A 13,471-nucleotide genomic window follows, 5' to 3' on the forward strand; every position below is an offset into this window, starting at 1 on the left:
GTTTAGATGTACCTCAAAATGGATATTTTGAAAACAGTACAAAGATGTACTGTTTTTCCCTTTCATATGTTTTCATGAATTTTCATAAGTTGACTCTTGTATTATTTAAGGAGCCAACTGTATGTATTATGGACTCAAAAAAGGTGTTAGAAAGGATTTGGATTTTATTCATGAATCAATCAAGAGCCTTCGTTTATAATTTGTGTAATTTTATACTCTGTCATTGATACTTCTTTTGATAAGGTTGTCAATGCAATGTCAAATAATGAATAAATATTCTCTATATAATAATTACCAGTTGACAACAAGACAAGTACAGAAGAGGTAGCTACCAAAAAAAAATTCTACAATTTTTTCCTCAAAAAATCTAAGTTGATAGTGCATATGTTACTGGCAATATGTATAACTAGGCATTATATAGAATACCTATTTAATGTCTGAGGTGTCAGGTAAACTATATAATGAACGAATTTTTTTATTCTTTTCCTAAGTATTGATATTCTGAATTGCAATTAACTTTTTTTTTTGTGCAAAGGCACCTATTATTATTGGTATTTTGTATTGCACATACATTTGGCAAATCCTTGGCAAACCTTTGGGCACCTTTTTTGTCTGGTAGGCCTCACATAGTTGAAGAAATAGTTTAACATCATAACGTGTAATGTTCTTGTATTTTTGAGACAGCAAGTTCCTTCAACATTCTGTCTCTTCCACCGATAGCCAAATGGGTCTTATCCAGAATGAAAAATAACTCAGAGTCTCAGATATAAAACAGAATATTACTCGAATTTTCTTTCAAAGGATATATTAATTTGGTCTTATGCCCGACTATCATTACTTTATAATGTTTAAGAAGCCACTATAGTCTTGGTGTTTTCCTAATGCCTGCCTTATCTTTTTTCACTTCATCAATTAACATTTGGTATCTAATTTTAGAAAGAGAAATACTATCTTTAGCACTACACTGTCTTCCAATATACGGGCACTAGAAACTATGGGGGAAAATGTAGATGGAATATTTTTTATATAAATAATGAGAATAAATATATTGCACAAGTTCCATATAAACAGGACGGGGGAGTTGTCTTATTTTTGCAATTATCTGGTTTCTTTGTCTTATTTTTCTGATACACCAAACACAAGAAACCTCAATTTGTGCGGTAATTCCCCTTCTTGCATCTTCGAATATATTTAAATCTGAAGGTTTAGGGCAATTAATATGATATTTGAAAGAAATCACCTTTTGTCCAATTCAAATGTTTTAGTTCATATCAGCTCGATGACTATGTAATCGAAATATATTATTGATTACGGGAAATAAGTCCACGCGCTCAATGCACAATAACTACGCATTTTTGTATTGTACTGTTATTTATAGTCTGTAACTTAAATGTATTTTATACTTTGTCGACATGTGAGGCCGGCATTTTACTTAATACTTGAGTAATGTATAAAATGTCGTTTTTTATATAGTTTGCCGGATTTCCATACTTTGCCGGTAACAATTACTCGTCGCGAAGAAAAGTGTGCTTGAACAGAATGATTGTGATCGGATTTAAGTAGGGGTTTTTTGACAATAAAATTGATCTTTTTGTCATATTGCAGGATTGATCGTTTTGTTAGTTTGTTCTTATTTTATTGCGTAGTACAGTCATTATTTGATATTGACTTATGAGTTATGATGTTGCTTTATCTTACCTTAAATTATCCTTTTCAAATCAATCTCAATTATACGTAAATACATTCTGTATATATCACTTAATCCTAGATTGAATGGTGTATTAATATCATATATGCATTTGATATAAAGAGTTACATCTGTTAATAATTGAGAAACATGAAACTATGAATCTTTTGGGATGATTCATATTCAAGAATACGAGTGTAATAAGACCTATCTAGATACGAATTATGAAAGAGCTATTCTTGACTAAATTATAAAGTGAAATTACCTTATACTTGAATATATAATTAAATTCAAGTCATCAAGGACCAAACTATTGATTATACCTTTTGCGAATGCCCTCATAAAGTTTTTGAGCCAAAACATTGCCAGACTGCTCAAATTCTGGATTCCAAAACTCATACATATCAAAAATTAGACGTATTTCCATACCGGTTTTGAGAGTGAGACGTATATCCATGGCGGTTTTGAGAGTGGGAACTTGCCACAGGCCTTTCTGTTAATTGGAGGCCTGGCGTTTGATATAATTTTGTAAAAATGTAAAAGACTACAATGAAGAATACTTTATTATAAAAAGATCATATTTGTGGCGATAACATAAAAGCAAGCTGGGATACTTTTTCTCAATATTACGACAGTATGATAAACGTATCCGTTGATCTGAGTACTATAACTTTTATTAATTAAAATTAGTGATAAAGGTATTAGGAGCGGTTTTTAAGGATTACTGAACATCATAAAAATCGGTTATTTACTATCAATGATCATAAAAGCGTCAAGACGTGAATAACAAAAAGAAATCAGGGATTAGCTGCTTAAGAACTGGCCTCACCAACTGAAATTGATTATATTGATGATATCAACATTTGATTTAAAGTTTAAATACCGGACGATCAAATTGACTGAACTTGTGTTCATATAAAAATTGAAACAAATATCAATCATATTAATAACTTGCTGGACAACTTTCAGTGGTTTAATATTGTATTTGACTCATTAAATAATCCTCTTCCGTTTTTCATTGAAGTCAAAAACTTATAATGCGTTTTTCTCGGTTTCATAACAAAAATCCCAGCATGCTTTTATATTATCGCCTCACATATAAAGAAAGAAGACCTTTTCCAAAAAATTTAATATTTGAAATCTAATTCTTGAAATGTTTTCCCAAAATATTTCAAATTTTTGCGAATAGCCGTGGATTTTTGAATTTTTTTCCAAAAAATTACATTTTTCACTTTTTTTTAACAAAAAATTTCATTTTCTGTGAATAACTATTGATTTTTGAAAAAAAATTCGAAAAAGTTAAATTTTCTTTGAGTAGCTATGTATTTTTGCATTTTTTTTTACAAAAAATTTCATTTTCTGTGAATAGCTTATTGATTTTGAAAAAAATTTCGAAAAAATTAAATTTCCCCTGAGTAGCTATGTATTTTTGATAATTTCTGTGAATAACTATAGATTTTTGGAATTTTTTCCCCAAAAAATTCCAAAATCCAAGTAAAATATAATCCTTTAGGCGGCCATGAAACCCCAAATATAATTGTGGCTATAAGTTCCCTAATGTTGTGCTCTGTCAAATACATCTTCAAAGACTCTTCAAGTATTGTCACAAAAGGGCATTCGACGAAAGAATGCAGAACACTATTAAAGAGCTTCCCACAGTCCTGATTGATTCATTTTGTTGCTCAAAAGGTACATATACACCTTGTGTTATTTACTAATTATAAAAATTAATTTTGAAATTTGCATTTTGCTTTATTTTAAATGAGCAAATTTCTTTCATTTGTTAAAAAAATCCTTAATTGAATGTAAGAATTTAGTGTATTGCTCGTCTGTGATAATTTATACCTATGTTTTAAGAGTCTTTAATACATCTGTTACCTTTAGGAGAGGATATAATCCTATAAATACTCAGATATTTCTCATTTAAGATAGAACAAGAAATATGATTACATATCTTTTACTCCTGACTGTTGCTTCCATCCTCATTCCGCCTTACCAGGCTGAAGGTTTGAATTCGAAAGGTTTGATAATGTGTATACAAATTAATATTGTTTTTTTTTTTCAATTTCAAAGATGGCTGCAAAATTATGCTTGACAAGCACAATAAGGCTGAAATGATGTCCAGAAATTTTGTTTTTGGGAGCAACAATCTCTGGCCAAATAAGCAAGTACCCTTTACATTCGGGCCAAGTTTTACATCCAACGAAAGGTCCTTGATTCAAAGAGCGATGAATACAATTCAAGCACGGTCTTGTGTTAGATTTGTACCTCGAAGCAGTCAAAGGAACTTTGTTCAATTTAGAAATGATAGGGATGGTTGTTTTGCGTCGGCATTAGGATTTAATCAAAATAGAGCGACACTTGTTGTGAATTTATCTAGAAGAGGCTGCATGGTAAGTAGTACAACATTTGTTAATGTGTACCAATAGTGTGCGTTTCGTTTTGTTTCGTCTCATATCTTTATTACATTTTATCCTGTTTAGTATAGTCTAATATTTCGCTAAGAAAAGAAACAGGGGTATCCCCAGGAGGTAGGTTGGAGGGGCTCACCCAAATAAAAGAATTTTTACTTTTTAATAGATTTTATTTTCAAAAAATTTAAAATTTAATTTTCTGTGAACAGCTATAGATTTTTGAAATCCTTTCACAAAAAATGTACTATTTGTAATTTTTTTTCAAAAAAATGTATTTAATAAATTTGATGTTAAAAAAATTAATTTTTTATAAAAAGCTATGAATTTTTGGAGTTTTTTTTTCGAAAAAATTAACATTTCAATTTTTTTTTTCAAAAATTTTTATATTTGATTTTTTTTACACATTAATTGAACCCAATGTACCTGTGGTTTGGCCTGAAAAGTGGGATTTTCTCGCTCAATTTTTCTCTCTTTGTCTCTGCTAGTGTTTGTGTATGGCGCCCTCTATCGGTCAACAGTATAATTTGAAGGTTTTTGGTTTTTTTTAATAATTATTATTGATCTATTTGGTGGCCCCACTGAGTGAGGACGAGGTTCGTGTGCAGCTCCCAGGACGTCAGTTGCCCTTCTTTGGTCCAAATATATGTTGCTCACGAAATTAAAACTCCTTATATTCATTATTTATTATTGTATTTCAGGGTCAAGGCACAATTATTCATGAGTTACTTCATGCACTTGGTTTTCTACATGAACAAAATCGCCCAGATAGGGATCGATTTATTCTAGTGAGCTGGAATAATATCATTCCAACAATTAACCGATATTATCAATTTGCTCGAGCTCGTGCATCTGGAGAAAGTATAGCACTTTGTAACTTTAGAAGGCTTGCACCCTACTCTAATTGCTACAATGGAATGACATCCACAACTTTAGGACTTAATTATGATTACCGATCCATCATGCAATATTCAAGGACAGCGTAAGGCATCAAGAGCGTCCACAGGGCATGGGCTAAAGGGGCTGATCCCCCAAATTAAGGAATTTTTGCTTTTTACTAGAAAATTAAATATTTGAAAATTCATTTTTGAACTTTTTTCCAAAAAATTAAATTTTCTGTTAATAACTATGAATTTTAAAATTTAATTTTGCGTTAATTTTCGGAATAACTGTGGAATTTTGAAATTTTTTCAAATAATTTACTATTTGAAAATTAATTTTTTTTTCCAAAAAAATTAATTTTTGTCATTAACTATTTAATTTTTCTTGACTAGCTGGATATTTGAAATTTTTTTCCAAAAAATTTAAAAAATTTAATTTCTGTGAATAAGTGTGGATTTTTGTAATTTTTTTTTAGAAAAATTTAATTTTCTGTCAATAACTATTTAATTTTTCGTAAATAGCTGTGGATATTTGAAATTTATTGCCAAAAAATTTAAATTAATTATTGAAATTTTTTCCAAAAAATTTAAAAATTTAATTTTTAGAATAACTGTGGATTTTTGAATTTTTTTCCAAAAAAATTGATATTTGAAAATTCATTTTTTAATTTTTTTGGAAAAAAAAATATTAACTGTCATTAACTATTTCATTTTTCGTGAATAGTGGTAATTTTTTTCCAAGAAATTTAATTTTCTGTTAAAAACTATGGAGTTTTGAAAAAAAATCCTTTTCTGTATATATATAAAAAAAAATTTGCAAGCAATTTACTTTCTTAAATTTTTTACCTACAAATATTAATTTTCAGAATTATATTTTCAAAAAGATTACAAAAACCAAGCCAAAAAATAATCTTACGGACGCCCTGGGCATTTCTAATTTGATTAAACAACTAAGGTACCTAATTCCTTTATTTACTCTCCAAACTATAGTTTCTCAAGAAACGGACGACCCACTTTGACTGCCACCCGTGCTGGGGGAAGTATCTTAGGAAACAGAGTTGGAATGACATCATTGGATATTCAGAAACTGAATAAGGCATATCAATGCACTGGAGGTATTTAAGTCATATTCATATCCAAGATGTCCTATAATCAAAATCACTATTCTCTAGGAACGAGTTGCAGGGATCAAAATAGATATTGTCGATTCTATAGACGGTGGTGCAGTCGATCCTCATACATAAGAAGAATTTGCAACAAAACTTGTAATGTCTGTTAAAAAATTTAAATAACCAATGACAATAAAAATGCATTTAAAAATATTGAGTATCTAATTTTATTACAATAGTCAAATTATGATTATTGGGATATTTAAATAGATGGTATATTTGATTTATTAATAAATATGTATATTACCCCCCTTTACGTATTTTATAGTAGATATTTCCTATTCAATTCATATTGTTTTTTGCAGCAGACCCGATAACTCTTCTCAAAAGGACAAATTAGCTAAACAAAAGAGGGATATTTAAAGTGAGCTTAGACTGCAGGAACGTCTGCAAGGGGGTGGGGAGGGGCGGGAGAGGTGCTGTCTGCAAGGGAGTGGGGAGGGTGGAAGTTCTGTAGCAATACATTTACACAAAAATAGATGTAAAATTGTTTTTTTTTGAAAGATTTATTTTCTTAAAAAAAGGTCATTCGGTCAGATAATGCAACAAAGCAAAAAATTTAATACTTGAAATTTTTTCCCCAAAAATATATAAGTTTCTCAATTTTTCGAATTTTTTTAAATTTCTGGGGATAACTATGGATTTCTGTAATTTTTCTCTAAAAATTTTAATGTTTTCCAATTTTTTTCCAAAAAAATTTAACTTGGAATTTTTTCCAAAAAATATAATTTTGTATGTACAGCTGTGGATTTTGATTTTTTTTTTTCAAAAAATTTAACTTTTGTCAATACCTATGAATTTTTGAAGATTTTTTACAAAAATTAAATTTTCCAGAAATGGATTTTTCAAATTTTTTTCCAAGATTTTTTGTTTACGAGCATTCATTATATTTTTTTCTCATGTAGATATAAATAAATATTAATTTAGCATAGACAGTAATTATTCTTCCTAGACGTAAAACATGGCATCAAGTCGTGTGATTATTTTTAGTCACATTGGTCAAACAGTCGTTCAAACCCTCATAGATAATAATATAAGAATTTTTCCCACAAAATATTTCACAAGGCGCTCCATGATTAATTGTTTAGATCACAAATGAGGTTTTTTAATTGAAAAATGGGATAAGGCTCTGCGTTAATGATTCAACACTTTTCAAGAGGAATTAATTCTTCTATTCTACCATTGTTATTTAATGGAAGAACTATAATTTATTAATATTTATTTGGTATAACTTATGACTTAGTTATGATTACCGATCCATCATGCAATATTCAAGGACAGTGTAAGGCATCAGGAGCGTCCGCAGGGCATGGGTTGGAGGGGCTGATCCCCCAAATTAAGGAATATTTGCTTTTTACTAGAAAATTAAATATTTAAAAATTCATTTTTCTGTGAATAACTATGATTTTTTGAATTTTTTTCAAAAAATTTGATTTTGTGTTATTAGCTGTGGATATTAGAAATTATTTTTTTAAATTTTAAAATTCCTGTGAATAACTGTGGTTTTTAGAATTTTTTTTTCAAAAAATTTAATTTTCTGTCTATAACTTTTTAATTTTTCGTAAATAGCTGTAGATATTTGACATTTATTGCCAAAAAATTTAAAATTAATTTTTGGAAAAACTGGATTTTTGAATTTTTTTTTCAAAAAATTTAATATTTGAAAAATCATTTTTTAATTTATTTTTCAAAAAATTTAATTTTCCGTCATGAACTATTTAATTTTTCGTGAATAGCTGTTGATTTTTCAATTTTTTTCCAAAAAATTGAAAAATTTAATTTCTGTGTATAATTGTGGATTTTTGTAACTTTTTTCCAAGAAGTTTAATTTTCTGTTAAAAACTGGATTTTTGAAATTTTTTGAAAAAAAATTCTTTTCTGTTAATATATAATTTTTTTTTTTGGTTGGTTTATCTCTAGAGCAGTTATGGACTGCTTAATCGAAGTCGAATCTGTGATAAATAGTAGACCTTTTTCAGCACTATCTTCCAACGTGGAAGATCTTGCTCTCACACCCTCGATGCTGATAACAGGATTTACCATCTCCACTGGATGAAAAAATACGTCTTGAATGTACTATTAAGATCTAAATGGAAGACCAAGGTAAGGAATTTTTGGAAGGTGACTTTTCTAGTCATAGATGACGACATCAACTGCAAAAGTATTCGCCTCTAGGATTGTTAGTTCTGATGGATTAGTAAGAAATGTTGAAGTTAAGTATTCTAACGGAAAGGCTTACCACAAACCCTCAAATAAGTAGGCAGTAATATAAATGATGACAACTCATCCCGGGGTGTATGTTCAATCATAAATGAGTGATTGATTTGTAGAGTAGTATTTGTGTAAGAGGATCGTTTGAAAAGTCCGTGTAAAGTCAGAGAAATTGCACACCTGGCGCGTATCGAGGTTATTTTTAGTTAGTAGCATCTTTTGGAAGAACACACACCAACTTTCAGTCAGATCTGTCTATTTCTTTCTGTCTGGCACTCGTTTGAATCCATGAATTGGCCGAAAACATAATGACGACTGTCTTTTGGATTCCCAAGGAATAATCATCATTGACATTCTGGAAAAGGGAAAATATAATACGCGTGGTTCCTTAAAGTAGCATCTTTTCCAATCCAAGAGAAATGAGCTACGCCAATCTAATCTGTATGTCATAGATATTCCATCAAAAATGTCTTCCTTCGATGAAGTTTAATAAGAGGTACTCACTAATACAGGAAATCTGGGATTACAAGTTAGATTTGAAAGGAATAGAATTAAATACTTTATAAAAAATTAGCTCTTTCTTCGTCAGAGTTGAATCATACTGGATAATTGCTTTTAGAGGACTCATTCAAGTTTCACCTCCTATAAATGAAATAACACAAAATCCCTATGTATTTTGCTGTCAACTGTCGATTCCCTCCTCTTTCTTGATATATCATGGCTATTTCATAATTCATTCTTCTTGATAAATAAACAAAGTAATACATTATTCTATACACTGTTTACCAACAAGGACAGGAATACAGTTCCATGTTGATCCCTCGTCGTTTATTTAATAAATGTATATATTGGACATTTTATTATTTATATGAATAAATTTGGGCTATCATCAGGCTTGTTGATCGGAGTTTTTTTCTAGGCGGCAATCAATTGCGATATGGCAATATTATATCGCTGATTGCAATATCCAAATCGGTCCCGATCTTGATATTGCTATATTGCAACCGAAATAACAAAAAAAATAGTGATCCCATCAATTTGTACAAAGTTATATATCATGGAATAGTGCAGTGGTTCTCGAGACCGTTCTTTGTCTTGAGATTGCTTGTTTATGGTTTTGGTCTCGTCTCAGTCTCGATACATCAAAGTTGTAGTCTTGGTATTGGGTCCAATACACTCGGTCTTGCTCTCGAACTAAAATACTGGCCTTGGTCTTGATTTTCGCTCAAACTTTATAACTTCGGTCTTGACTTGGTCTCGATTCTTATACTTGTCATGGGAACGGATTTTGGCCTACATTTATAAGTATGATTTTTTAGGAACAGCAATAACTGAGGAGAGAGAGAAGGGTTTAGGGTAAGAGATTCACTTAAAATTACCATTTTTAAAATATATGTATATATATAGGTTTAAAGAAATGGTATATTTGAATATGATTGCAATTAAATTGATCGGATCACGGATCGCAAATAGGCCTGATCTTTATATCACTTTATAGCATTGAATTTCTGATCGCAATTTTTTTCCTGATTGCTCACAAGCCTGGTTATCCTACACAAACACAAGCGAATAACTGCTAGTTTAATGCAATATTAGTAAGCAATATTACAATACAATATCGAGTGAAATACTATTTAGATTTTAATAACATCTAATTCCTTTTCCAAATGTTGAAGAAATAATATGACAGTGATAGTCTGGGAGTATATAAGAGATAAATGGCAGTTGGTATGATTGACTTATTTGGCTAACTACCAGATGATTTTGGGCCTTTTTTCCCGTTTCGTTTTGGAGGAAAGGTTGTGTGATTCTATAAAGGTACCGACGGGTTAAGGGTGAATTAATTTTTATTTTCTACAATAGTTATTTAATGGAATAATTATTTATTATTTATTTTTAAGGCTCTATCGAGGAGGTTGCATGTCTAGTATCTTTCCAGAGGTTAAATAACATATGTTTCTTTTACTAAAATGCTATTTTGTATGACAAAAATTTTATCTTTAAGTCCCCAATTTTTGAGACATATCCCCTAACTTTCTCTTATAAAGTGTAATTAAATAAAAAGAAGTATGCCTAACTTTATTTTTTTAATGCAAAAGTATTTTTTTAATCTAATCCCATGATACGTCGTTACCTTTATAGTATACTAACCAAACTTTTGAACAAAAAGAAACCTAAAAAGGCCCCAAATCAGTTGGTAGTCCTTTAATTCTGGGTCAATTCTTATTAACTATGACTTTATTGTTCAAGAATTCTTAAAAGCTGAGCAAAAGCAAATTATAATTAAATCAATCAACGTTAAAACAGCGATTAAGAGAAAAGAAGCAAAAATATCCACAGCTGACAATAAAATAAACTTTTGTGCGATGGGGGTGTTTAAACACCTCATGGACACTAAAAGGAATAGAATGAATTATTTAAATGCTAAAAACTTAGTAGATTGACAGCTGTCATCCTTTCTTATGGATGCTACGTTGCATGCAAATAACATTATGTGTATTTCAATAGTCATATCAATGATGAAATCCTATCAATGAGTACACTCAATTTTAAATTACTTTTTTGTTTTCTTTTTTGGAAAGTTTAGAGTATCTAACTTATTTCTGTTGAAAATATATATTGCATTACTCACATTTGAAGGTCTCCCTTGGAGGATGGAACAAACAAATAGGTTCAGATATATGTCATAAATAATATACAGTGAATTTATGAACTCTCATGATGAAGTTTTTACAAAATACAGGCAATTTTCCTAACTGGCAATTTTCTCCAGGGCAGTTTTCCGACCACGGTTTTTATCATTCCTAATTTTAGTACAAAATCTTATCTTTCTAACACCATCTAACGTAAACAGATTATACTGGTGCAACGCAAGATACCCATTACTAAAGCCATCTATTGGAGAACTAATGGATCATTTTTTCTATTCCTTTTTTATTAATACTATCAATTGTAATTTCATACATTGACACATGCCAAATAAACCTTTTCACTACTCCCACGTGCATATTAAGGCCTTTCTTCACTAATCATATATGTATGTATGCATAATGTACATTGTTTGTATTTTCAAAAGGATATTAATTAGTCAATTGAAAAAATAAAATTCTTTCTGTCTAGCCAATAATAATATAATATTTTATTCATAGGTTGGGGAAAAAGTAATTTCCTATTTCCCACACATTTTTTAAAACTAAGTTTATCTTGTTAAGTATTGGTCACATCAGATCATACGATAAAGGGTTATAAAGGTGTGAGTATATACTATATACAATTTTTAGAAGGTGTTGCGCTTGTGCGGTTCAATCGTGACTTATCGTGCGTCGAGTATGGAGTGTCAAATGAAGGAATTCGCCATATATTACATTTTTACTACCTGAAAGGGAAAAACGCCTCTAAAGCGACCAAAAAAAAATTGTGATGTATACGGGGCCGATACTCTTTCGGTTCGTGTTGCACAGCAGTTATTTGGGCTATTTCGTTCTGGTGTAGCGGAGGTTAATGATGCACCACGCACAGTCACCACTGTCGTCGAAAATATCTACAAAATCAGGGACAATATCGTAGTATTGCCGCCCAGGAGCTGATTATTGATCATAAAAATATTTTTAAACCATTATCAGAAGGCTGGATACAAGAAAAAACTCCAATAGGAGAGAGATCTGGTTTCATCAAGACAACACCAGACAGCAACCATCTTTGATGACGCGTCAGGAGATGGGATGCATGAACCCCACCGTCCGGACCTTGCATTAAATGACTACCACCTCCTCCTGTCTATGGCCAACACACTTGAGGTACACATTTGGCCTCAATAGAAGCCTATGAAAATTGATTGTCCGAGTTTTTTTGCCAATAGGAAGTACGATTCTCGTTGGCAACAAGTTATCGAACAGATATGAGCATACTTGGCTTTAATTGGATAATTGTAACACTTCTTGTAAAACATTGAAATAAATACTTTTTTTTATATTATTTTTACTTTTCCTCAACCAAATATACGTATATAAACATTTGACTGTTAAAAAAAACATAATTTAATTGAACCAAAATCAATAGAAGATACCCTTTTCTAGTTCGTTATGTTTGAAATGGAAACTTTTATAACATGTCATTATTCCTATTTCTACAGAGTGGTTCAAAAAATCATATTTATTTAAATTGTGAAAGTACCAAGCAAGGAGAAATGTAACAGTGTTCATATGGAGCACTTACTCCCAAAGTGGTCTATATTGACCCCAGGGGGGGTCAGCAGGAAGCCCTCCAAAATAGTCTTTCGGACACCCCCTGGATCCCAAGAAGTTTATCTATAATTCGGGGGGTCCTAAAATTTACTCATTTTTGATTAAAATGATAATTCTTTTATTAAAAAAGAGTACTTAAAAAATAAACATTTTAAAAGTACTTTAAGATTTGTTGCTTGTATAAATATTTGTGTATCATCATTTATCTATCAAAGCTTATTGATTTTTATATAACATATTGCACTTTGTTGACCATAAAGTCATAAATTTTGGGCTATAAAGGATATTCCTTTTATTTTCCATGTAAAAGCAATCAGAAACAAACTAAATACAGGGGAAGACATTTGTTGACTACTTTAATCAATGGAATTTTTAATTGAAATGGGGAGGGGGGATCCAAACTTCTTACTTATCATCATTCAGTATTGCAAACGTACTGTGTCATCGAAAAGAGTGCTAAAACCACGAGGTAGTTCTTTTATAATTGCAAATATAATTATAGATGTGTTATAATATGAAGATAAATATTCATTTATTTTTCATAGAGATTATCAAGAATCAATAAATAACCACAACTCAAAAATCTTCAAACATTTTTGTTCTTAAAAATAGAGAAAGATTCTAATTTCAAAACATCAGAAAATTCTGATCGCATATTTACACTCGACACGCCGTTATTTATATTGTACCTTGCAACCTTTCTAGACCTGTATCATCAAGGATCGACCTTCCTTTCTACAACGGTATCCAAGAGAAATCCTTCAAATATTACAAAATTATCGGATCATAAAGCACCGTGTATTCAAATGGACCCCAGCTCTTAATCTGAACATTAAGAACAAAAAGATATGGAAGCTAAACTCTTCGA

General features: G+C 30.5%; 2 protein-coding genes across 2 annotated transcripts in view; one reads left to right on the forward strand and one right to left on the reverse strand.

The window, feature by feature from the left end:
- The window catches only part of LOC121122875 (uncharacterized), a 60,606-nt gene that overhangs the window by 19,195 nt on the left and 27,940 nt on the right, over nucleotides 1-13,471 (reverse strand). The window lies entirely within an intron of this gene.
- LOC121122983 (hatching enzyme 1.2) lies at nucleotides 3,553-6,299 on the forward strand. Its single transcript, XM_040718062.2, has 5 exons — nucleotides 3,553-3,693; nucleotides 3,761-4,080; nucleotides 4,800-5,080; nucleotides 5,970-6,094; nucleotides 6,152-6,299. The coding sequence occupies exons 1-5, from the start codon at nucleotides 3,630-3,632 to the stop codon at nucleotides 6,256-6,258; spliced, it is 897 nt and encodes a 298-aa protein (XP_040573996.1). The 5' UTR covers nucleotides 3,553-3,629; the 3' UTR covers nucleotides 6,259-6,299.

Source organism: Lepeophtheirus salmonis, chromosome 8 (assembly GCF_016086655.4).
Source record: "Lepeophtheirus salmonis chromosome 8, UVic_Lsal_1.4, whole genome shotgun sequence".
In the NCBI taxonomy this organism is placed as follows: Eukaryota; Metazoa; Arthropoda; class Copepoda; order Siphonostomatoida; family Caligidae; genus Lepeophtheirus; species Lepeophtheirus salmonis.

Bases quoted from the DNA above. Each gene is read 5' to 3' on its own strand.
- LOC121122983 (XM_040718062.2), top strand. From the start codon at position 3,630: ATGATTACATATCTTTTACTCCTGACTGTTGCTTCCATCCTCATTCCG. The intron at 3,694-3,760 runs GTTTGAATTCGA...TCAATTTCAAAG, and splicing joins TCCGCCTTACCAGGCTGAAG to ATGGCTGCAAAATTATGCTT. The intron at 4,081-4,799 runs GTAAGTAGTACA...ATTGTATTTCAG, and splicing joins TATCTAGAAGAGGCTGCATG to GGTCAAGGCACAATTATTCA.